This window comes from Lynx canadensis, chromosome D2, assembly GCF_007474595.2.
Source record: "Lynx canadensis isolate LIC74 chromosome D2, mLynCan4.pri.v2, whole genome shotgun sequence".
Classification (NCBI taxonomy): Eukaryota; Metazoa; Chordata; class Mammalia; order Carnivora; family Felidae; genus Lynx; species Lynx canadensis.
The window spans coordinates 14,001,434-14,026,387 of NC_044313.2; the positions used below are offsets into that span (position 1 = coordinate 14,001,434).

The following is a 24,954-nucleotide window of genomic DNA, read 5'->3' on the forward strand; positions in this document are numbered from 1 at the left end:
TGTGCCAGAGAAAAAGTAATTACTTAGCAGTTTGAAAGTGAAAATGAGTCTCTTATTAACAGCAATCTATCCAGAAACAAAGAGCAAGGATCTCTGTTCTGAGGACATGTGTTTCCATCGAACACACAATACCTAGAATTTAGAGAATGCTGTAAGACAGCTTCAGGGGGCAGCTACTGCTTTATTGCCTGTGAAAATTGGAGGGAAAGAACTTTGAATTGGAAGAAAGAACGCCACCAAAAGAGAAGGAGGGTGAGGGGAATCCCATGTGAGGGGGAATGAGTTCAGTTACTGTGTTCTTTAAGGAGAAGCCCAGGCACGTTCTAGCCCAGCTTCCCCAGGTGGAAGACTCTCCCCACCATTATCCAAGTTCATCACCAGAGATCCCAAAACAGGTAAATAGGCACCGTTCTGCTGCCGTGCGTGCTTCAACTTTTAAGTGTTGTAACTGGGCGTAAAAGGAGTGAAGTTCAAGAAAAATAAGTAAAAACGGTGGAGGGCTGCCTCCTTCTCAGATCTGGTGTTATAGCCTCTGCCATGTGTTCCCCTTGTACAGCGTTGGTCTCATTCTAGCAAGTGTTTTTATGAATTGCTTCTTTCTGGGTAGGTTGCAGGTTTCGTGAGAGCGTGCTGTCTGTTACGTGCCCCCCCCCCCGCCCCCCGTATTCCCCCCCGTGCTTAACACAGTGCCTGGCACGTGTGGGTGCTGTAGGAGTAATTTGTTCAGTGCTTGGAGGAAGGAAATGGAGGCATTCGCGATTACAGGAGACACCTGCTTAGAAGTCTCTTTCAGTCAACTAAGGTAGTTGTCTTGTGTGGATTGTCTACTTTGTTGATGTTGTGTGCGTGCAGTGTGTGTGCGCCCTTCTTGGGTCCCAGACGTGCCTTTCTGTCTAGGCTGGCAACCCTGCACTGCATTTGTGTACCGTGGAGATAAACATGAATGTTTATGTGAGTGGAAGTTAGACACAATTCAGAATATTGGAACTTTTCTTGCCTCAAATATACACACAGCGACACGTAAAGAAAGCTTAGTGTCTCCCACAGTTCTCTGTATTTCTGCTGAGCCCCGTGAAGCAGATACTGTTGTATAAACAGTTGATGTGTGAGGGAGAAGGAAGGGAGGTGCCCATTTTGGTGGGGGGAGGGAGGGATTGCCAGTTCACCCTGGAGAGACTTACCTCTGCACATCATCCTGCCAAGTGCTTTGAAATGCTGGTTTCGTTTCAGAAGCCAGGTATCTGCCTGGACGAGGCTCAAGGAACATTCGTGGAACAGAGCCAGGCCTTCGCACATTGAGGCCAGGGCCTCTAATATTCAAAACCAGCAAGGCCAACCTCTGGCTAATTCACCACTTCATAAAGAGCCAATATAGAGACTCTAGAATCGACCTCATGTCATCCAGCTAGCTTAACACAGTCAGCCCTCGTGCTGCTGGGTTCTACCCCGGCCGCCGGCTATACAGAGAGTCGTTGGGCATCATAATGAAGTGACGTGGGCCCAGGAACATCTGTTGCTATTGCAAAGTCTCCATGAGCAATTCTCACACAAAAAGAAACAGTTTCTACAAATGCTGCAGCTGTGTGGGCAGGGTAGAGGAAGGGGTAGGGTGGGTGAGGGGCTTCTGCAGGACATAAAGACGCAACATTCTCCCAAAAAGGCCCAGAATCCTTGCTAACTTCCCTCTGTGGGTAGAATGAGAGAAAGGTTACAAGGTATTTTTGGGGGTTCACCTAAAATGATAAAATAAGTGGATATTTGGATTTCTGCTTAAGTAAAGGGGTACGTCCTTCATATTTTGTTCAGCTCTGGTTTGGAGTAAGTCAGCTGCATTTGCCGCATGTGTAGATTCCCCCTCCCCCTGCAACACACACCCCTTTCAGTATCCATAGCAGATGGTAAATTCTGTGGCTGCCAGTTCTATCATAATGCGGTTGCAGAAAATAGAAAGCAAAGCCACACGAAGACCCCTGCTAGAATACAGCTGGGTTTGGGAGACGCTTCTGAATCCTCTGGTGATGCCTGTAGGGGTCGTGTTAAAAACATACGGCCGGATGGTAGAAACCGGTTCCTGGCACGTTAGAGTAAGACTGTGATACTGAGACCTGTTATTAACCAAAGCCTGTCTACCTGGGCCTTATGAGCGGAGAGCATGGGCATAAAGCTTTACTTCTGGGGAAAGGGTATAAGCCCACCTAAAATTGTCATGTGTGGTTCATGACCAGTAAATGGTACCTGCACGGGTGGTTTGTGTGTGATGTCTGTCGGTGGTCTTTTTCAAATCCCAGTAGGCAGAATGCTATCGTGTTTAATGTTCATATCTCAGTGAAAACCCTGGTTTTTGATTTTTTTTTTTAAACGTTTATTTATTTTTGAGACAGAGAGAGACAGAGCATGAACGGGGGAGGGTCAGAGAGAGAGAGACACAGAATCCAAAACAGGCTCCAGGCTCTGAGCCGTCAGCACAGAGCCCGACGCGGGGCTCGAACTCATGGACCGCGAGATCATGACCTGAGCCGAAGTCGGCTGCTTAACCGACTGAGCCACCCAGGCGCCCCAACCCTGGTTTTTGATTTAGGGAAGAATTAAATTCACCTTGATTCTTTCAGGTGGAGCTTGGAGAGGGATATAGAAGAATCCAAGTGGTATTAAGTCAGGGACAGCACGCCCAAGCGCCAAATCTTAGATGAAGACGGTTTTTCACAGGGCATGTTATACCTTTCAGAAATGTCAGATTAAGAAACATGAAGTTAACTCGAAAGAAAGCATCAGATCTATTTCACTTGGCAATCATAACTCAGGCGTGTAAGTCTAGTCAGAAATTATGTTTTGCTTATGCTCATTTAGACTAAACTGTGAGTTGTTGGAGGTGGGTGTGCCGACTGGCAGGGTGGCAGGGTAGTTCCACAGAAACAGAAGCCTCATTCTAGAAAACAAGAAGAACATTCCTGAAACAGCTGGCTAGCTAAGCGTTCCGTCCCTTTGGGGAAAGATCTAACAAGGCTTACTTGAGAATCCAGAACTCTAGTGTTTAGAATTGTAAACACCAGAATGAATGAATGAATGAATGAATGCAGTTTATCTGTTAAGTTGTAACTTGAAACTCAATTAGACGGCATTACTTCCCCTCCCACAGAGGAGAAATTCCTCAAGAAGACCTTAATGAAAGAATATGCCTTCTCCTCAAGGAAATGGTCTGGGCTGATCCCTCTTCGGGAGGGTGTGAGTCAGGATTTAGTAAACAGCCTTGCTGAGTTAGCACCAGTGCCTATTCCGTGTACTCTTGCCAGAATGGATTTTCCCCAAATGAATGGACATAGGTTTTTTGGTTTTGGTTTTTTTTTTTTTTTTTTCAAGTTTCAGTTCCTGAGACATTAAAGGGGAAGGCTGAACTGTTTATGTCTTCATTTTTTTTAACTAAGAAAAATATTTTAAAAGCACAGAAAAGGGCAGATATTGATGTAACAAATATGGCCCTCACAGAATTAAATGTTGTTTTTTTTTTTTTTTAACTAAAAAAGAATGCTGCAGGTAAAATCGAAGGTCCCCCATGTCGCTCTGCCCTGGGCCCCTTCCCCTCCTTGTTTTAAGAGCCAGCTGCCATGATAAATTGCGTACGTGTCCTTTTATTATGTGTTTTTATATGTTTTATATATGCCATATGTATTGTGAAATGTACATTTATAGTATACAATAGCATAGTATATAAAGTGATTTTATTCGCTTAAGGTATACTTTGGTATATGTGCATCAAGTCTTTTTTTTTTTTTTTTTCTTTTGTGCACCGAGTCCTTTTATTCGCCATTATGGCTTTTGCGGTATATGTTGACACAGAGCTTACGTGCATTCGCTGTCACTGGTGTCTAGTGTGTTATGTGAAAACACCATGATTTATTGTTATTACAAATGTCGCACATGTATGTACAGATCAGCTTGTACTAGAGATTCCAGTAACAGAATCTAGAAGTGGAATTTCAGGGGCGCCTGGCTGGCTCAGTCGGAAGAGCATGCGACTCTTGACCTCGGGGTTGTGCGTTCGAGCCCCACGTTGGGTGTAGAGATTACTTGCCAATAAAGTCTTTAAAGAAAAAGTGGAATTGCCGAGCCACAGGGTACGTGCATTTTCAGTTTTGGTAGTTTGTGATGCCAGTTGGCACTCCCACCAGCAGCGTGTGAGGGTTTTCTAACTCCCGTGAGCAAACTTTTTCCGTTTTTGCCAGTCTGATGGATGAGACTATCTCACTGTCTTTGTTTGGGTTTTCCAGATTATCAGTGGCATCATGACGTTTTAACCATTGTAAATTGAAATGGAAAATATTCAAAGGCATGAAATCCCAATATGTTTATCTGGCACGGTAGGATTCAAATATAATTTAAAGTTGTGCTTTATTCACATGACCCTCTGGTAATGGTATTAGAGTAGTCCCAGAAAATTCAGAAATTAATTCTCACTCTAATAGTGAAAAATAACTTTTTAAAGTTTTAGACACCTACGATGAAAATCTTTCTGAAATGTGTTATACTTAACCCGGTTTGTGAAACTCACGGGTAAGTCGCATCAGTCCTCATAATGAACGAGAGGCTTTTATAGCATTAATACCTTCAGGGCTTGTAAAACTAAGGGATGTTTGTTTCCATACCAGACACACTGGAAGGTCCTCATGCTTTAAAAGTTATTTTTGCCTTTTAAGGTCTTACTCCTCCTAGTCTTTTCAGTGAGTCCTCCCACCTTTTAAAACTAAAAATTTGTTGGGGCACCTGAGTGGCACAGTTGGTTGAGCATTAAGTCTCTTGATTTCGGTTCAGTTCACGATCCCAGGGTCGTGGGATCAAGCCCCACTCTCTCTCTCTCTCCCTCCCTCTGCCCCTCTCCCCAGCTTGTACTCGCTCTCTTTCTCTAAAAACCAAAACAAGAAAACCCCCACAAAAAAACCCTAAAAAATAGTTTGTCAATGACACATGCTTATTGTGGAATATTTTGTCTTCTCTTATTTTAATTTGCTACCTTCTCTGTAGAATTCTGAGGATGCAAGGATATCTTTTTCCCTGAGTGAGGGCTTCAAGGGACGCAGGGCAGCAGTTTGTGTTCAAGTGTCGTCACTTCCGGTTGTGCGCAGGTGTTCTGAATAGTTCTGGAAAGATCGTTCCTATCCAGTTTCAGGGAATCTGAGCTGCAGATGTGGGGGGTGTTCACTGTATTAGCCAAATACCCACTTAAAAAGAGGCACATATATTCTCTTAAAAGAGTGATTTGAACTCAAGGATGTTAAATGGGTCCGTTCCTGAGGAGATAACGAGCAGGAGGATGACTCATTATCTTAGAAGGTCCAAGGAAAGTGGCCAGATACAAATGGTACAAACACCATGCGATTGAGTAGAATAAGTACCATGTGACCATGAATGCTTCTTAAAGGTTTTAAATTTTCGTTTTCTTCTCATGAAATTGTTACTGTTTGTAAGTTTGCTCTTTTTTGCCTTCCCAAGCTTATGATAAAAATTTAACGTTTCTGTGTTTTCTCATTTCAGTGCGACAAAATTAGGCAAGCTTATGGTAAAAACTTAACATTTCCGTGCTTTCTCATTTCAGTGCAACAAAATTAGGCAAGCTTATGATAAAAATTTAACGTTTCCGTGTTTTCTCATTTCAGTGCGACAAAATTAGGCAAGAACGAGATGAAGCTGTTAAAAAACTGGAGGAATTTCAGAAAAGTATGTAAGCCTTTCATTGGAATTATTGTAAACACACCCCAACTGTGTTTTGGGATTATGTGGGTAGGCACGGCCCCTGTGTTTAGTTGCCGCTGCATTGAGTATCCAAGAAAGCAAGAATTGTCCTCCCATTTGCCCCCCACCCCCCACAATGTCCTGGCATTACTGTAATTTTCAAACAAATGCAATGAGCATTATTGTTTTATGAGTGTGTTATTATAAAAGACAGTTTGCCCTTGTTATGAAAAAATTTTACTATGTAGAACAGTCGAAGGAGAACAAAAATTACTTGTTATCTTGACTGTGAGAAAAGGCAGCGTTAGTGTTTTATAGTCTTTCTTTCTTGGTCTTTTGTCTGTAGGCAATATGTGTGTCCACAAAAAGCAAAGCCATGCTTTGCATTTAGTTTTGCAGCCTGCTCTTTTCAGGAAACGGTGTATTTTTTGCGTGTCAGTAGAGATGTATATTTGTTTTAATTTGTTTTTATATTAATTTGTGTTAGTATTTGTTTTAATTGCTGTCCATCTTACTCTCTTATAGGATCGTACCATAATTTATTTAAACATTTTTTTTCAATGATAGATGATGGATTCTTTTGGAGTTTTAGATATCCTAAATAATGCCATGTCAAGTATTCTTACACATCTTTAGAGTGGTCTGATTTGTCTCTTACCTTAATTCATAGAAAAGGAATTCTAGTTCACAGAACTTACACATTTTTTTTAAGAGTTTGCATGTTTGAAATGGTCCCGTCTCACCAGGGAAAGTCATATGCCCATAAAAGCTGTAATAATCTAAATTTCTGCTATGGTCTTATTTTTGTATGTGATCCAAATCTGTTATTTAAATTTTTTTTTTTTTTTAAATTTTTTTTTTTTTCAACATTTATTTATTTTTGGGACAGAGAGAGACAGAGCATGAACGGGGGAGGGGCAGAGAGAGAGGGAGACACAGAATCAGAAACAGGCTCCAGGCTCTGAGCCATCAGCCCAGAGCCCGACGCGGGGCTCGAACTCACGGACCGCGAGATCGTGACCTGGCTGAAGTCGGACGCTTAACCGACTGCGCCACCCAGGCGCCCCTTAAATTTTTTTTTAAACATTTATTTATTATTGAGAGACAGACACAGAGTGTGAGCAGGGGAGGGACAGAGTGAGGGGGAGACACAGAACCTGAAGCAGGAGCCAGGCTCTGAGCTGTCGGCACAGAGCCCGACGCAGGGCTCAAACCCACAGCCCTCGAGATCATGACCTGGGCTGAAGTCGGATGCTTAACCGACTGAGTCACTCAGGCGCCCTTATCCAAATCTGTTATTACCTTATCCCCTAAGATAGAATATATCTGGTCACACTCAGAAGGAGCAGAAGGAAATATGTCATGGGAAGAGGACCAGACCTTAGCAGGAAAAGTGACCCTCTCCCTTGGAAGCAAGATCCTTCCCATCTTTCTGCAGATGCTGCATTAGGCTGTTTGATTGTATCATAAAATGTTGACTGGGTAACTACACAACAAAACAGTTTTCTCTTGTTGAAGGTTAAACAGCCATAAAAATGCAGCATTATCGTTAATTTCAATAGCCAGTTTATGTTTATTTCAAGGGTCTGGCTGTAACCAAATCTCAGGGGAATATTGTTGATGTTACCTATCTTTGGAGGCCAGTACGCTATGACAGAAATATGTCTTATTTGTGAATGTGTGAATTGCAATGGGTGTAGGACTTTCTTCTTCCCTGATGCAGAATTAATGGGATGTTCTAACACCAAGTCACACCGAAAGGGTTATGCCATGGGCATGGTTACCAATTCATGTTCTCGAATCAACTCTTGATGGTGGATTGGCATGCTGTGTGTAGCAGGAATAATTCAAGTTCTTATGGTTGGACTTACCATAAAATGCTTTGGTGGGGTAGGTAGTAAGCATTTTGCCTCTTGTGTTATGCACACGTGGAAGGGGCTTCCCCCCAAATCAGCCTACCTTTAGAGTAACACATAAACTGCTCTCATCTACTTCTTTTTCCCTCTTTGTCTCTTTTCTCTAAATACCTTTGATAGTTTTAAAAATTCACACTTTTCCCTACGAGCACCTCAAAGCCTGAAAGAATCAATTGAAATGTTAGTACAACAATCTTTATTGCTGTCTTCATTTAATTTTTCACTTTTCTGAGTCAGCTCATCCTTAAAGCTTGGATGACAGGAAAACACAGTGCTGACTCTTGACTCGTCTCAAAAGAACGGGAAATGGGGATGAAGAAAACTTTGAATATTTGTTAAAACATTACGACTGTGGTCGATGACCTTTGAACCGAGGGTGGAAGTTCAGGTTTGGAAGGGAATGCCTCAGTTACCACCCGTAAAAAGCGCCCTTTGGTGTCAATCCACCTAGCCCTGAACGATTTCTGCATTCGTAAGATTGGGATAAATGATCCTGCCTCACAGGCTGTTCAAGGAATAAATGAGATACTTCATGTAAAAAGTGCTGAATGCATTGCCTGGCATTAGAGTTCAAGGACTCAGTAAATATTAGCTGCTGCTGCCAGCATCTCATTCACTGCCCCGGCCAGAGTGCCCTTCAGTGTTGAGAGGACAGGAGTTCACGATTTCATTTTCGGACACTGATCTTGACATTTGGACAGCTCCCAGGGAAAGTTTCTTTGGGTGCTAAGCAGAAATCTGCCTGCCTATAACGTTTACCTGCTAAACCTCGTTCTCCAAGTGCAGGAAGAGAGCAGCTGAACCAGGTTTAGGAGGAGCTCTGTTCCACAGGAGGGCTCTACCGTCCCAGCTCAGCGTGCTCTTTCTAGCAGGTTTCGCCCAGATTTCCATGCAGCTCTTCCTGAGCCTTCCTCCTGTCTTCCTGCATGAGGAGCATCACTGCCTAGCAAAGCCATGTTCCCTACGAAGGCAGATTCCTGTGCAAGGAGAAGTAAGTAAGGTCTTTGATGCCCTCCAGTCAGAACCTGAGAGACTTTGCTCTGTGTTAGGGCACACCCGTTTTCCTGCACACCTGCCGGCTTTCGTCACTGTTTGCACACTATGTGAAGACCTTGCAGGTAACCTGATGTTGCAGGAGAACTTGTGGTACGTTCATCACATCTGTTTGGGAGACACCCTGCATCTGAGTATTGCTGACAGTTGGCTGGATGGAGAGGAGTTTTGCTCAGGGTGGCACCATTGGTGGCGTCCCCTTTGTTAATTTTTTTTTTTAAGTTTATTTATTCTCGAGTGAGAGACAAAGCCTGAGCAGGGGAGGGGCAGGGAGAGAGGAAGACACAGAATCCGAAGCAGGCTCCAGGCTCTGAGCTGTCGGCACAGAGCCCTATGTGGGGCTCAAATCCCTGAACTGTGAGATTGTAACCTAAGCCAAAGTCGTACGCTCAACCGACCGAGCCACCCAGGCACCCCCCGCCCCCAAAGTTTTTTAATTTTAATGTTTAGTTTTGAGAGAGAGAGAGAGAGAGAGAGAGAGAGAGAGAGAGAGAGAGAGAGACGTTGAGTGGGGGAGGGGCAGAGAGAGAGGAAGACACAGAATCCGAAGCAGGCTCCAGGCTCTGAGCTGTCAGCACAGAGCCCGACGGGGAGCTCCAACCCACGAACCGTGAGATCATGACCTGAGCCGAAGTTGGACACTTAACTGGACTGAGCCACCCAGGCGCCCCTGGTGGTATCACCTTTGAATACAACAAGTTAGAAAGAGACATGGAGAAATGGGAGTCGCCTAGAAATTGGTTTGGCTGGGCCTGACCGGTTAGAACTCTGTAATTTGACATCTGTTACTCGACTTTTTGGGCTTCAGTGTTCTCAAATACAAAACTTGCGATAGTACGTGCCTCCTAAGACTGTTGTGAGAATTCACGACAGAACACATGTAAAGGGTGTGGAACAGGCTGGACACGTAGTTGGCCCGATAAATGGTGATGGTGGTTGTGTCCTGAGCAGTTCTGTTCTAGAGAGAACGTTCTTGTAAAAGGGTGTTCACAGATGAACGTAGGCCTGATCTGTTTTCTCAGTCGTTGAGACAAACACAAACCTGGTAACCTAGTTGATACCTAGCATCATGCTAGGTGCAAGGGAGTCCCACGTGAGCAAAGAAAAATTCCTGCTCTCATGCTCACGGTTAATAAAAGACGAAAGCAGGGGCACCTGGGTGGCTCAGTCTGTTGAGCGTCCGGCTTCGGCTCAGGTCATGATCTTGCAGTTTGTGAGTTTGAGCCCCACGTCGGGCTCTGTGCTGACAGCTCAGAGCCTGGAACCTGTTTCGGATTCTGTGTCTCCCTCTCTCTCTGCTCCTCCCCCGCTCGTGCTCTGTCTCTCTCTCTCTCTCTCTCAAAAAATAAAAATAAACCTTAAAAAAAAAAAGACGAAAGCAAGTGACAAAGAAAGAAAAGCCCAGTTGCCCTACGGTGTGATGCATTCTATGATGGCACGTATGTACATGTGCTTTGGGGTCACGAAGAGGAGAAACAAACTTGGCTAATTCAGCTCGACTGGCAGACGCAGCAGTCAACGTACTTTTAGGTTATGCTTCTTACTTCTCAGAGTCATTAAAAACAAGTGTAACTATGGAAAGTATCAAGCTTATGCAAAAGTGAGAAAATAGTATAACAAACCCCCATTTATGCAGTATACAGCTTCGACAGTTAACCAGCTGATGGCCAAGTTAATTTCATCTCTGTATCCATACCTCTGCTCTCACCAACCTCAGATTATGTTGAAACGAATTCTAGCCATCATCTCATTTTATTTGTAAATATTTCAGTATGTATTTCTAAAATACCTGGATTTGGCTTTCTTCTTTTTTAAAACCTTCATGTCATCCAAATTATAGACACTTTTAGGGGTTGTGGTCATGGTCTGTGGATATTACGAGACAAGCCTGCGTTCAGCACCGTAAGGCAAATCACTGAACACCCAAAGGTTTTTAAAACTTTTGTCCTTTGGAAGGTGCAAATGAAATGATGTATTACAGAAATATCTGTTTTGTGTCACGTAACCTGACTTTTGGTTTTAGAAATGAGGTCATGCTTTTTAAAGATATAATTGCCCTTTGAAGTATGTTCTCTTTTGAATCTGGAAAGTTGATAAGTACGTTTCTTTGCTACCTATTTAGCATAGGGATAATTTTTTAAACTAGAAATCAAAGCACTATTTCTGATTTCTACTGTTCCCTCTTAGAGGAAGAGATTAAAAAAAAAAAACACACCTACCTGATGGAGTCTACTGTATGAGAATTGGAGAAAATGTGGGCTAGTGCTACCTATGTAAGTTTATCAAGTTAAATTACAGGGCAGATTTTTACAAAATGTTCAGAAAATAAGTTTTTTTTTTTTCTTTTTGCTAGGCTTAAACCTGGCTCTGGTGGAATGATTTTTCTCACTCTTCCATGAGCAAGAATGTTGTTGAATAAAAAGTCAAATTCCTATGAAACATGCAGAGTGTTTATGTTTTTGTTATGATCATGGAAATACCAGATTGTGGGAGAAGAAGTCAAGTAGTTAAGGCTAAAAAATTCAAAGTAATATTTGATGTTGTAAAAATTGTGTAGGTTTCTTTTCTCTTTCCTTCACATTTTTGAAGAACCTACCTTGTAAACACAGTGATAAAATGCCAAGAATATTAGGATTTTAAGGAAATAATAGAGCCTATTATTTAAACTACAATATAAAAGGCAATTATATTGATGAAGAGCTACATGGGCTTTGTGTGTGTGAATAAACTTGGCCTGTGTTCAGCTTCTATTTGTTCTTCTGGCATAAACACATATTGTGTGTGATTCCAGTTTAATGGGGACCCGTTTGTATGCCAAGCAGCTGCATTTTAGGACCTATTGCGTGATTTCATAGCTCTCTGAAAATTGGTTCTATTCAGAACAAGAGATAGAATAGGAGGGGGGGGTGTGGAGGGGGGGGGCGCAGAGCCTCAACACACAATCATTTCTTTTCAATTGGAGCCAGAAAGGTTGATGACAACATGACCATTGTGTTATAATGATAAGACCACTAAGGCATCTGTACCTCTCATCAAGGCTTTCACACAACAGCAGATACAATTTAATTCACTGCTCTGTCAGCAGTGCTGATACCATTATGCCGTCTGTCTCCACAGTTATAATCACTGTCCTCTGAGAAATGCAGTTGAAATGATCTTGAGCAGTCAAAGAAACTCTCAATTAAGGCTGCCACTTCCAATGTGTCAGATTGTGTCTTATGCACTTGGTACAATTTTCACTTCCAATCCTGTTTATTTACAATGTCTACCAGTAATTACGCTTAACGTGTCATTTAGTGAGGGGGGCCCCTGCCAAGCCGATTGTTGGGTGCTGCCGTACCATTGAGTGGGAGTTTCTCGAAGTCAATGCCATCAGCAGCTTTTAGGCCCTGATGGGATGCAGTAGTAATGTTGATAATGCAAGTATCGTGCTCATCAAGTCATAATTAGATGCCACTCAAATGTGCCACTTGTAATAACAGTGTTGATTCATGTTTTTCTCGGTGACTGCAACTACTAATTAGTTAAGTGGTTTTTGGTTGGCCTGCATTTGCTGCAGATTATTATTACCCCTGAAAAAATGTCAAGGTTAGAGATGTTTCTGGCCATTTAGTCCTGCTTTATGAATCTGAATATTAACATAATAAGAACTTTGGACGGACTTAGGAAGTAATACATTTTTGTATTTAATTTGGAGAGAAATTTTTCCCCCCCTGAGTTTAATCATAATTGCAGGTTAATTAAGCTTAAATGAAGCAAAAGTAATCTCTCTTTGTGTTATGTGAGCCCAGTGCTTTTTGCCTAACTTTGTTGGGTTTCACATTTGGGTAGACTTAATTTTTCTTTCTTAAGCCAAACAAATGTCAATGAGTATACACCTCTACAGTTAAGTTTAAGATTCTGAGCGTTTTCTTGTAACTAGAAACATGGGCGAGAGGAATTGGCATGTCCCCTGGTCTTTCGAGTACGATTCAAGTTCTCAATTTTGTACCTGTAGATCTCCATTTATATAGAGCAGCTATTTAGAAAAAAAACCTCAAAATAACTATTTTTCAGGCATTGGTAAAGTACCGAATAAAATTCTGTTTTCTTCCGAATCTCCCAGCAGTCTGTGATGCAAGCAGCACCTGATTTCATCGTCCTATGGTGCATAAACCTTGTTGCTCTGCTCTTCTGCCTTGGAGCTTACTAAAAGTAACCACTTTGTCCCTGATAAAGACTGCTGTTACAGTACCGGCCATCACTAAGCTGCCACATGCGTTACTCCAGTTAAAGAGATCAATTGGAGGTTTATTTTTAAAAAAATGTCTCTTTTGCTAGCTTTTCTTATTAGATCCACGTGTTCTGTCCTGTTACGCAAAGGAAATCACGTGTGCCACTTTTTATTTAGGAGAGACTCTGTCGTCCAAATTCGTGGACGTGCCTGGCTGCGTGCACAGGTACATGGGAACCAGACAATTAAAAAAACCTCCTAACTAGCTTTCCTAAAATGTGTGCACTGGCAGTAAAAGCCTCTTCCTTGTGTTCTTTTTTTCCCTTCCACATTCATATATTAGCTAAGATTTAATCAGGACAGCCTCTTCAACACTTTTTTTTTTCCATGAGAGCTGAAGGTCTGGCTAGCTAAAGAATTGAAGTATTCTGAGTCATGGGACGAAATGTGTGGGCTTCTGGAATCACTGACTAATCTCTGAATGCTGAGACTTTTTTCCCCTCATTCCTAGTTTCTCACATGGTTATAGAGGAAGTCAATTTTATGCAGAACCATCTTGAAATAGAGAAGACCTGTCGAGAAAGCGCCGAAGCTTTGGCAACAAAGGTGAGACTCTTTAAAGAAGGGAATTCTACTTGAGCTTTTTAATTTCAACGTGCTTTTCTGAAGAGTGGCCTCTGCCCTTTTCTGCCCCTCTGGTTTTCTAATCCGTTGTCTCCACTCTGACGATGAGGACAGTGTTATAAGTTCTCAGACTCCTGGAAGCGGCTTATGGAAATATCTTACTGCATAGGTTATTTTGACTGCAACGGGGGGCATTTCTTTATATGCATTTCAGCATTTGTGCTTTTTTGCCTGTGAAAAATGGCCCCAGAGGAGTTCTTCCAGCTGGACTTCCTAGATGTCTGTGCACTGGGTGAAAATGTTAACCAGGTTTAAAAGTAACCTGGTGGGACGTAAAGGATCAGTGAGTGTTTCGTGTTTGATGTAGATGAAAAAGTCAGCCTCCGGCCCTATATTTCAGGTGATTATTTGTGAAAGCAGAGTGAGGGCATATGCTAAAGGTGACCTCCAGTGCTCTGCTGATTGCTTCTCGCTGATGAATTTACCAAGAGTGTAATTTTCTATATTCTGTCTCATCAGAAGTACATTATTATTAAAGAACGTTTTTATCTCCGTCTTACGTATTTTGGATTGAGTAAAATGCATCTGAACCACTTCATCAGGAAATGGATGACAGCAATTTTTAGCCAAATATCATTAGTAATTGCCGGTTGTGTGTCTTTCCCCTCTTCCCCATCAGGTGCCTCCAAAGTGTGTCTTTGGATGTGACTGAAATTGTGCAAATCAGTCCATCAGTCCGTCTGTGTATGTCTCTATTTAATTTGTATGCATTAGCAGTGTGCTTGCTAGAGGTGTTTGCTTAATTGTTTGCGTGATGACACTACGTTGGGATTCACAAGATAATGCAGCCAGAGCCTCAGAATATAAATGATGTGCATGCAACTTCCCTTCTGTTATTTGTGTCTGAAGAATACGTAGCAGCGCGGGCCTTCACTTTCAAAACGATGATGATGTGAGCGCTCTCCCCCCGCTGCATCCGTGCTACACGTCGCTAAGTGTTCACTGGTCCACAAAACTGCGAATTCTCTTCTCAAGTCCTGAGGGTCTTCTTTTGGAACAAGTAGAAAAATGTAGTCGGAGCGCACTAGCTGCTCCGAATTTGCAGTGGCTGAGGATGGTCTCTGTGTTTCCTCTTGCTATTCATAAGTGCCTAAGTATTCCTGTTGCCAATAGGACACGTGGAACGAAAAGGCTTGACTGACTCTCAGGATGGGCAGACTTCACGGAGAGCAGCAGTTTGGGAGGCGGTATATACAGGTTTCATTCCCACTTATGTCATTTTGGGCATATGTGACTGACTTTGGGCAGGTTAGTTCTGGTTCCTGTACTGCTGTAGTCTCCTCTTAAATGACAGGATAGACTAGAGTGAGGACTGAAGGGAGAATGGGGAGGACTTTTCTTTTTTTCGTCATGCACTTTACTCATGGGTCTGTACAGGCCCCTTTATTTTTTTTGTTTTTATTTTTTTAAGCTTATTTATTTATTTTGAGAGAGAGGAAGAGAGAACATGAGCAGGGGAGGGGCAGAGAGAGGGAGGGAGAGAGAAACCCAAGCAGGCTCCTCACTGTCGACGTGGAACCCGACTCAGGGCTCGAACCCACAAACCGCGAGATTGTGACCTGAGCCGAAATCAGGAGTTGGTCACTTAACCCCCTGAGCCACCCAGGTGCCCCTGTATAGGTCCCTTTAAAGAAAGGTTTGATTCCTGCCTTTCTGTTTTTAACTAACAGGTGACTTTGAGCAAGAGAATGCACCTCTCTGAGCTATGGTTGTCTTAAGTGTCAGGGTAGACCAGTGTTGATTTCTTAAGAATACCCTACACCCACTGGTGGCCATGTGTGGGCTGAGAAAGCTGCCATGTGACTGTTATGGTCATCCGTGGTTATGAACCACCGTGTTGCTAATCTCAAAGGTCAGTTTTGTAATTTAGTCTTGACCATGGGACCCTTCCCTCTGCCGTTTGTCCTCTGTTCTTTATGAAGTCTTTTGAAAATGGACATACGGTTTGCTTTTGAGGATACAGTGTGACCTTATGGGACTTAGAATAAAAACACAAGTCAACAAAACCTATAGATGTGCTCATTGGATCTGGAAGATCCTACAGCTTTGAATGCAAAGTTTGGACGCTTCTCTACATGTATGATCAATAAACCACACGTCCTGATTTAGATATCCCAGTTGTCATTTTTGAAGGTAGGGTCCATTTTTAAAGCAGCAAAGTTTCTGCAAATTTATTCTTATTTTCCTGAATCTTTGCTTTCAAATTAATGACAAATGGGATGTTTAGTTCTTAAGGTGCAATTTGCATAATGTTCTTAAAAGCAAGGGTGGGTACTTTGCTAAAATGTGTAGGTTAACCTGATAAATGTGGACCAGTTATTTAAACCATGTGGTCCAAATCTGTTTAACTTGCTTACTTTGTATCTTTAAATATTCATTATGCTGCACCCAATATGAAAACTACTTAAATTTGAATGTACTAGAGGATTCTGTTACTGTAGGGTTATAGAAGATTTAGTTTTGCTTTGTGACTTAGAATGGTTCCAAAAAACAGCATGCCGTTAACATATATAACTTGATGAATAATAACTTCGGTGAAATTGCATAGCCAAAATTTGTGAATTCAGAGTTTCCAAAAATACCCAGTTAGCACGGTCATGAGATCTTTATGTACATAAATCTTACATTTCTTCTTCCAAAACATGAGAATGATGTTTCAGAGAAGACTTTTGAAATTTTCTAGGTGGCTTTTTTGTTTTTTTCTATTTTTTGTGACTAGGCTCCATGCCCAACGTGCTGTTTGAACTCATGACCCTGAGATCAAGAGTCCATGCTTTACCTACTGAGCCAGCCAGGCACCCAGTGTGTGGCTTTCTTCTTGAGTTAGTAACTTTGTTAAATAGAGTAGTAAGGCCAGCGAAGACTGGTGGATTTTAGTGCCTGACTTGATAGAGAGAGGCATTAAACTCTTTTGAGGGTAGGACTGTTAACTATCAGGTTATTATTATTGTGATGGTGGCCCTGGAGCTGACGTATTAAGCACCAGATGGCAAAAATTAGCATTTTTGTGCTTTCGTGAGTATCCTGGAGGAAGAAAAAATTGCATGGATCATGGATGTATATCTTGGTTGAAGAAAACGAGCTGATAGACTATTTCCAAAGAAAAATCAGATGCACAAACTGAACTTCTTTTGTAAGAATGAGTAGCAAACACTGAATTTTTACTGCATGTCAGTCACTGTGTTAAATACTTTATATGTAATATCTCCTTCAATCTTCACATTATGGAGTAGAAGCTATTTTTCTCCTTAGTTCGCTGATGAGGAAACTGTCACCCTGAAAGATGAGGTTATTCTAGAGGCAGAAACATTTGATTACAGAGCAGGATTCTTGACTCTGCTGATTTTATAGAAATGTATAATAACACATTGCCTTTCTCTGTATCAAAGATTCTTAGTATTGACGTACATTAGAGTGACCCGAGGACTCAGAGAAAGTACTGTGCTGGGTTCCACTCCCAGAGGTTTGGGTCTGTTGCAAGCCTGTGCAGTGAGAGTTTTTAAAAGCTCTCTAGAGATGTTAATGTGCAGAGCTGGAAACCATTAGTTTAAGTGGTAGGAGGCAGAATTACAAATGAAGGCTTGAGGGTTTTTTTCACCTTTTCCTTAAATTGTTATTTCCTCCTAACGTTCAGAAAAGATGGTGTTGTCCGGGAATTGACCATGATCCTTGAGCACAGCATAGGTCTACTCTGTAGCATTCATGGTTCAGAGAACCCACAGCAGTCTTCACTTGAATGTTTCATCTGAAGTGAGAGAGGCTGAGAGGGAGGACGGGCTCCCATCCAGTTCTTGATCCTGTAATGTATCTTGGGGAGCTAGAAGCCCGAACTGTGGGCTGGGGACAGGGAAGAAAAGGACAGTGTCAGATTCCCTGAATAGAACTCACTGGGCTTCCCAGGGAGAATCTGCAGAAGGGTTCATAGCCATTTCTGACGGATTGATTCTTCCTGACTCCCCAGAGAGGTCAGGGAAGCCTTTTGTGCTCCAGACCAGGCTACTTAAGATACATTTAGATTCAATGTTATTGGGGTGAGAATCAGATCTCCCAGTTTGAAATGGTCTGGGCTTTTCCCTGAGGAGTCCTAATTACCACAAATGAAGGGCCAAAGCCTGACAAGTAAGTACGAGCACAGCTTACTCTGATATAAGGTGATTAGTGGAGAAGGGGAGTTAGCTTTGCATTGAACTAGGTCTCTGTATTAATTTCCAGTGTCAGTTACGAAATTTACAACTTGTCGTGTTGGTCATTGGCCCTTAGTGAAAGAAACATGGTTTCATCTCTAAATGTTCGTGTGTTCAGAGAAGACCTTTTATTTTGCAGTCTTGAGAAGAGAAAACACGAGAAAACCGTATTTTCCTTCTGTGGTCTTTGGACCCAGGTTTAGTCTTTTTTTTTCTTTTTAATGTTTATTTTTGAGAGAGAGAGCGTGCTTGCACATGCAAGTGGGGGGGAGAGACAGAGAGGGAGACAGAGGATCCGACGTGCCCCATGCCGTGCTCAAACGCACGAATCCTGAGATCTGACTGGAGCCGAAGTAGGAGGCTTAACTGACTGAGCCACCCGGGCGCCTCCCCTCCTCCAAGTTTACTCTTTGTGTGTGCTTTGTACTAATATTCATATGGACATAAACGTGAACCAAAGAAGGCAATGATAATTGAGCAACTGAAACTAAAAAGCAATTAATTTCTGCAAAAGGAGTAACAAATACATTAATGAATTAGGATTTCTTTTCTTTGCTGTGAATTGGAACTCTTTATAGAGATAGTAGAAACGTATCTTGTGCTTTCTTCCGTTGTGTATTATTAGAACTCTAGACGGAAACACGACGGAAACACGTCTTGAACTGGCTTAAGAAAAGTAGGAATTTGTTAGTGAGGGATATTGGAGAATCCCACGGAATCTATCTGTGGGCTAGGAGAGTATTTCAGGAATGGACTGGAGCCCTGTGGGAAACCCATCTGCATTATTTTCCTCTGCCTGTCTCTACACATCAGCTCCGTTTTTGGCTTTGCTATGGACTCCCTTTCTCTATTCCTCAATTCAGAGTTGGAATGTGGGTGCCAATAGTTTCTGTACATGCAGACGTGTGGAAGGAAACTCCTCTCCGTGTTCCAGCCTCCAGATTTCTGGAGAACGGATCCATCTGACCAAGCTTGGCCTCGTGTGCCTAATCTGTGGACTGATTAGCTGTGGCCAAAGGGATAGGGTGTGCTCTGGGGGAACATGGTTGTTCCCGTAGCAATCCTGCCGAACAATGAAGAAGAGTGTGGCAGTGTCCAGAGAAGAGAGAGGGCTGAGCTAACAAACATTTACAGGGCATGCATAGCAGCAAAGAAAACATTTTTTTGAAACAAAATGCCTTAATTAAATTGAAATAAATTGAAATTTGATTTAATCCAGACCGGTATTTTATCTTAATTCTTCTTATATCATCTGTTATAACTAGCATTTTCCCATGCTGCTGGCTGTAATCCAGGCATCAGGTCTTACTTAACGTAACAAAGTCTATACTGATGTTTTATTTTAAGTTCTCTTATATTACCAGTTATAGCTAGGATTTTCCCAGGCTGCTGGCAGTCATCCAGGCATCAGGCCTTACTTTAATAAGTTTAATATTAAAAAAAGTGTAAATAAAACCTTACTTAATGAATCTTCTAATTGTTAGTTCACGCTGTGAATGTTGATGAATATGGAAGACAGAAATACACTTAATCTGTCTATTGTTTAAAAATCCAAGACACTCATTTGACTGCTGTTAAAATAACTGTTTTTATATTTTGCCTCAGCTAAATAAAGAAAATAAAACATTGAAAAGAATCAGCATGTTGTACATGGCCAAGCTGGGACCAGATGTAATAACTGAAGAGATCAACATCGATGACGAAGATGCCAGCACAGATCCAGAGGGTGCCGCGGAGACTTGCGTCTCCATCCAGTGTCAGAAGCAGATCAAAGGTGGTATTCTTGGCTCAGTCACCGAGCATATTTTTGATGATGTTTCTCAGCCCTGGTTGTACATTGGAATCACTGGAGAACTTTAGAACTTGGGTTCTGCTTCAAGACATTTCTGATTTAAATGTTCCAGGGAGTAGCCTGGTTTGAGAATCACGACAGGACGTGACATTGGTGTGTTACGACTTTCTTGTTTGGGATTAGGCGCTTTTGAAAGTACTGTCTTGATAGAAACAGCTAATCTGTAAAACTGCTTAAAAACATGGACTATAGTTAAGATATTTTTGTTAAGTGAAAGAAAGAATGGGGCCACCTGGGCGGCTCAGTCACTTAAGCGTCCAATTCTTGACTTTGGCTTGTCACAATCCCAGGGTTGTGAGATCAAGCACCACATCAGGCTCTGCACTGAGCCCGAGCGTAGAACCTGCTTAGGATTCTCTCTCCCCGTGTTCCTCTCCCGCACTCACGTACATTCTCTCTAAAATAAAATTTAAAAAATATGCCTTAATTTTATCCATGATTATATATACACATAATTATATGTACACGTTGTTTATGTTAATGATATAGGAAGGCCGTCTGGGGCTCAGTGGCTTCTGGGGCATTTTGGCCTTCGGCACATGTCAAAAGCAATACTCGTTAGTTTCTCGGGCAGATAAAACTTCAGTTGCAAGTATGAAGGAAAAAGTAAGAAGAAAGCCATCCTTACCTGACCCTCCACCCCCTTAATCTAAGACAGAATAATATTGATATGGTTGGAGAAGGAGAAGAAATGTCTAGGATTTTCTTTTGTTCCTAGTTTTCCCTTCTGTTAGGTCTTGGATGATCTGGTCTCTTGTTCTTCCTTCAGGATTAGCCACCCAGTGGAGACCGTGATTTTGAAATAAGTGTCTGAGAACTCCTTCAAGCTGGGTTCATGTAAAAGTTTGATTCCATTTGTAAATAACCCCAGAGAAGGTTTTTTTTTTTTATTGTTCTTGGAGAAGGGTAAGAAATTAAATGCAGTTAAAAACCAAGTCACAAAACTGTAGGCCCGGGTATCAATTTAAGTACTTGGTGCTAAGCTGTGTATATATATTTTTTAACGTTTGAGTGGTGGAAATAACTTTCATCTAATACCAAAAACATTTTCACTTACAGTTGCTAATATTTCCATCTTGGTAATCCAGTCTTCGTTAAATCCCAATAATCAGAAATATGAAATAACTTAAGAAACCATGCACCAAAAACTCTGGGGAGACAATTACTAGAATTAACCCTTTTTCAAAGAGGTTGTATTTTGAGTCAGTTCAAATAGTATTTGAGGGCTATCCACTGGCAGCAGGTCAGGATTTTTTTCTGCAAATGAAAATCTGCAAATTATCAGCTGCCCAATTGTTTATTCTATTGTATTGTGACGAGAGCCCATGGCCATTTTAAAATAAAGAGGAAATTAGTACAGTGCCTTAATTTGTTTCCCTGAAATCTTAAAAAAATTTACTTCTCAAAGGCCAGGTAGTTTTCTAAAATATGTGTTTGATAGAATGTAAAGAAAACATGATCTAGTATATTTAAGGACATGGTGAGATCATGAGATATAAAATTATTAATAACTGTGGCTGTGTACGGGGGCACAGAATGAGATTTCCATTGTTCTCTGCTTCTTCATTTTTGTTTTAATTGTTAAATAACCTTGACCATAAGCTACACGTGCACTGGCATTTTCAATTCTTTTGACAAGATTGATTTCTTTTTTTAAGAAGAAGTTCATTGATACTGTTTCCCCCTTTATTTTTGCTTTGAAAACGCAGAACTTCGAGATCAAATTGTATCTGTTCAGGAAGAGAAGAAGATATTAGCCATCGAATTGGAAAATCTCAAGAGCAAACTTGTAGAAGTAATTGAAGAAGTACGTATCTTAGGCCTGAAGGGCAAGCCTTTTGGTGTTTTCAGGGCATTGGAGACCGGCTAAGTTAAAAAATTGCCTTTGGGAGTTCATTTCTGACACGAGAACCGTGTACTAATCTTAATCTTCTCTTCTACCCCCTGTTTCAAACATACAAATTACCGTAGACAAGAAGATCGCGAACATTCGTATCCTCACTACTTAGCTCAGTAAATAAAGCACCAAAATAGCAATGAAGCTCTCCCTTTGCCCCCCGTCTTTCGCCGTGTGAGACAGATTTGTAAGAATGGCACCTGCAGTTTAAGTCCTCCACTTTATTGCTGCTGGTGAAGAAGTGTGTTGCTTCTCCTTCAGCTGGTTGGCCGAGTTGGGCTGTCCTTGTGTGCCTCCAACATAAGCACACGTGATAGGCGGTAGAATGGGTTCAAGTGGGTGTTTGGAGAATCTTCTTATTTTTCCGTGTGAATGGTCTTGAGGGACAGGAGCACATAATTGCCTTTCTCTGCACGACGCTTCGAGGAACTGCAGTCTTCATTTAGCTTGTGTCAGTGAGTGGCTCCCAGATTCTGCAGCCCAAGCTTCCAAACCCACACACTCCAGCACCTAGCTATCCCTCCGGTGGCTTGCAGGTAATGCCAAGGCCTCGATCCCTGCAGTGGGCAGCCTCATCCAGTTACCTAAGTTTGCACAACGTATCTGACCGTTTTCTTAAGGGCCATCATGGGAGACATGTTGGGAAGCAGTGGCCACCAGTTTCAGCCTCGCTCCGGTTTCCTTACTGTGGCAAGACATCCTCATGAGAGAGAAGAAGGGTGATGATATTTTAGAAGTGGGATTCCTGTTGGAGATCTTATACCAGTTACTAATTCAAACCAAAATCAAAAATCTAATTTATACTACAAGCAACCAGTTCACAGGCTCTGGCATGCTGATTGATTCAGTCCTTTTCCAGGACCACGATCTTAGTGTGTTTCTTAACTGTAACCATAGGAGAGAGACACACACATTTTGATGTACTCTGTTCCTTAATTATGATTATTTACTGATAATCCTGCCCCCTCCCACTTAGAAGTGTTACCGGAAGCCCTTTCGGAAGTTATTTTTGTTATGACTATTTCAGACGTGTGGAAAGTATCAAAAACAAAATAACGAGGGGCGCCTGGGTGGCGCAGTCGGTTAAGCGTCCGACTTCAGCCAGGTCACGATCTCGCGGTCCGTGAGTTCGAGCCCCGCGTCGGGCTCTGGGCTGATGGCTCAGAGCCTGGAGCCTGCTTCCGGTTCTGTGTCTCCCTCTCTCTCTGCCCCTCCCCCATTCATGCTCTGTCTCTCTCTGTCCCAAAAATAAATAAACGTTGAAAAAAAAAATTAAAAAAAAACAAAAAAACAAAAAAAAAATAACGAATATCCATATCCCTACTACCTGGCTTAATACGTAGTCTTGAAGATCCCAGTGGATTTCTTCCTGACTGCAATCCCTACCCTCCCTGCCCTGTTTCCCTAAACAGTCATTATTCTAAACTTGTTTTTTATCATTCCAGTGCATGTATTTACATCTTTTGCTATAATAAATAGTATTTTGAGGGTTTTTAAATGATGTAAATGTACCTGCTTTTTAAAATTCAATATAGCGCATTTGAGATTTACCCTCTTTGATACATGTAACTTCGCATTCTTTTTTGTTTTAATTGGTCCTATATGATATTCTTTCCTATTGACCGATGTCAAAATTACCTCAGAAATGTGTTTTGGGGGAAGATTTTCATGTGTGTTTTACTCAAGCCCAAAGTCATCAAAGTTTAAGGTGTTTTTTTACTTAAAAAAATTAATGTACGTTTTACTTAAGCCAAATGTCATCAGAGTTTGAAATGAATACCAAAATTGAGTATTGGATCTCAGACCAAATGATTCCTCTATTTTCTGGGTGCTTTCTGGTTGGATTTTTGCATTTTAAAATATGAGCCATTTACATTGTTAGGGACCAGTGCCGTTTGGAATTTGTAAATAAGTTCTCTACCAAATGTATATCCTAACTTAAATAGCTACCTTTGAGGCCTTAAGAAGGACCTTAATAAAAGCCCAACACGGTAAAGCCAATGACTGCTTTAAATTGTAGCTTTGTGTTGAATGTTGGACAGCAGTTTGAGTGTTGCACATCGCCATATGTCGTGTTTTACAATGTTGGGTGTTTCCTTCCCCCGCAATCTCACAATTTTAGGTAAATAAAGTTAAACAAGAAAAAGATGTTTTGAATTCAGAAGTTCTCGAACAGAGAAGAGTCTTAGAAAAATGCAATAGAGGTACGTGTTTCCAGTCTTTTTTCTCCGATACATATGTAATTTATTTGGTTTACATACCTTTTGTGTTGTTTTATACTTGTGCCTAAAGATTCTTGTAGCAAGAATATCTTGTAGCAAGAATAGTGTTTTTTTCCCGATTTCTAACAATGAGTCTCTCTCTTTTCCGTTGTTTTATCACCCACCTTAGAGTCTTGGGACTTCTAGGAAGTGCTTTTGCTTGAGGAAATTACAACCCACTTTAAACCCAAATACTATTCTGTCTCTAGGTATCCTGGGACCATGGCCATATTGGCTCTCCCCTAGTATTTATGTATTTTGTAGGTTATTTTTAATCTGAAAGAGATGAGGATATCCATAGATACATGCAACATGATATGATTTTATTTATTAAAATTTTTTTAATGTTTGTTGATTTTTGAGAGAAAGAGAGATAGAGCAGGGGAGGGGCAGAGAGAGAGGGAGACACAGAATCCGAAGCAGGCTCCAGGCTCTGAGCTGTCAGCACAGAGCCCGACAAGGGGCTCAAACCCACAAACTGCGAGATCGTGACCTGAGCTGAAGTTGGATGCTTAACTGACTGAGCCACTCAGGGGCCCCGATATGATACAGTTTTAAATTGAGAGGATGTAGAAAATGGGACAAAGTGAAAGTAAAATGAAATACTGATACACAGATTACATGCTTGCTCTGAAGTCGTGCACATTCCTGCCTGTGTGCCTGAAGTCTGGCTCTGAGCTGTCCGGCCGTCAGCATGATGTGAGGTTCATGATATGTATCTGAATCACATAAAAATGAACCTCTTGATCAGGAGAAGCAGACCTGGTCCCATGGTGAGAAGGAAATTTCTCCAAAGGCTACCTTTAAAGAAAACAGAATCCTTGCTAATGAAACACAGCGTCAAGTCTCACGGGGACAGTTTTTTAATGTCCCCTGGTTTAGGACAAGAGAGTGATGCCAAAGTGGAGTTCTGCAGACACAGTTCTGAGCTTTTTGTCCACCCCCCCCCATTCACTCTCATTTCTAGTTCAGAAGCTACAACACTGAAAGGAAATCTTCCAGCCTTCCCTGTTGTGATTGGTGGTGGTTCTCCACCTTTGTGTCACGAATTGAGGTTTTTGAATAAATGAAGGACCTCGTAGTTAAGTGTGGGAGATGTGATAGACTGTGACATTTGCTCGGCTGTCTCCACATTTAGGAAGATAGTAATGATCTTGACGTACTGTGCTA

The 24,954-nt window shown here is 41.7% G+C and overlaps 1 protein-coding gene across 4 annotated transcripts in view; it reads left to right on the forward strand.

The window, feature by feature from the left end:
- Positions 1 to 24,954, forward strand: part of SHTN1 (shootin 1) — a 101,149-nt gene that overhangs the window by 19,603 nt on the left and 56,592 nt on the right. For 3 of the 4 annotated variants that reach the window (XM_030334126.2, XM_030334125.1, XM_030334128.1), the window contains exons 3-7: positions 5,649 to 5,709; positions 13,418 to 13,512; positions 19,380 to 19,548; positions 21,336 to 21,433; positions 23,646 to 23,727. In XM_030334126.2, the coding sequence (XP_030189986.1) occupies positions 5,649 to 5,709; positions 13,418 to 13,512; positions 19,380 to 19,548; positions 21,336 to 21,433; positions 23,646 to 23,727 (505 nt within the window). Of the gene's footprint in view, positions 1 to 5,648; positions 5,710 to 10,892; positions 10,967 to 13,417; positions 13,513 to 19,379; positions 19,549 to 21,335; positions 21,434 to 23,645; positions 23,728 to 24,954 lie in introns of those variants that run through there. The other variant, XM_030334127.1, reaches the window with a different exon arrangement.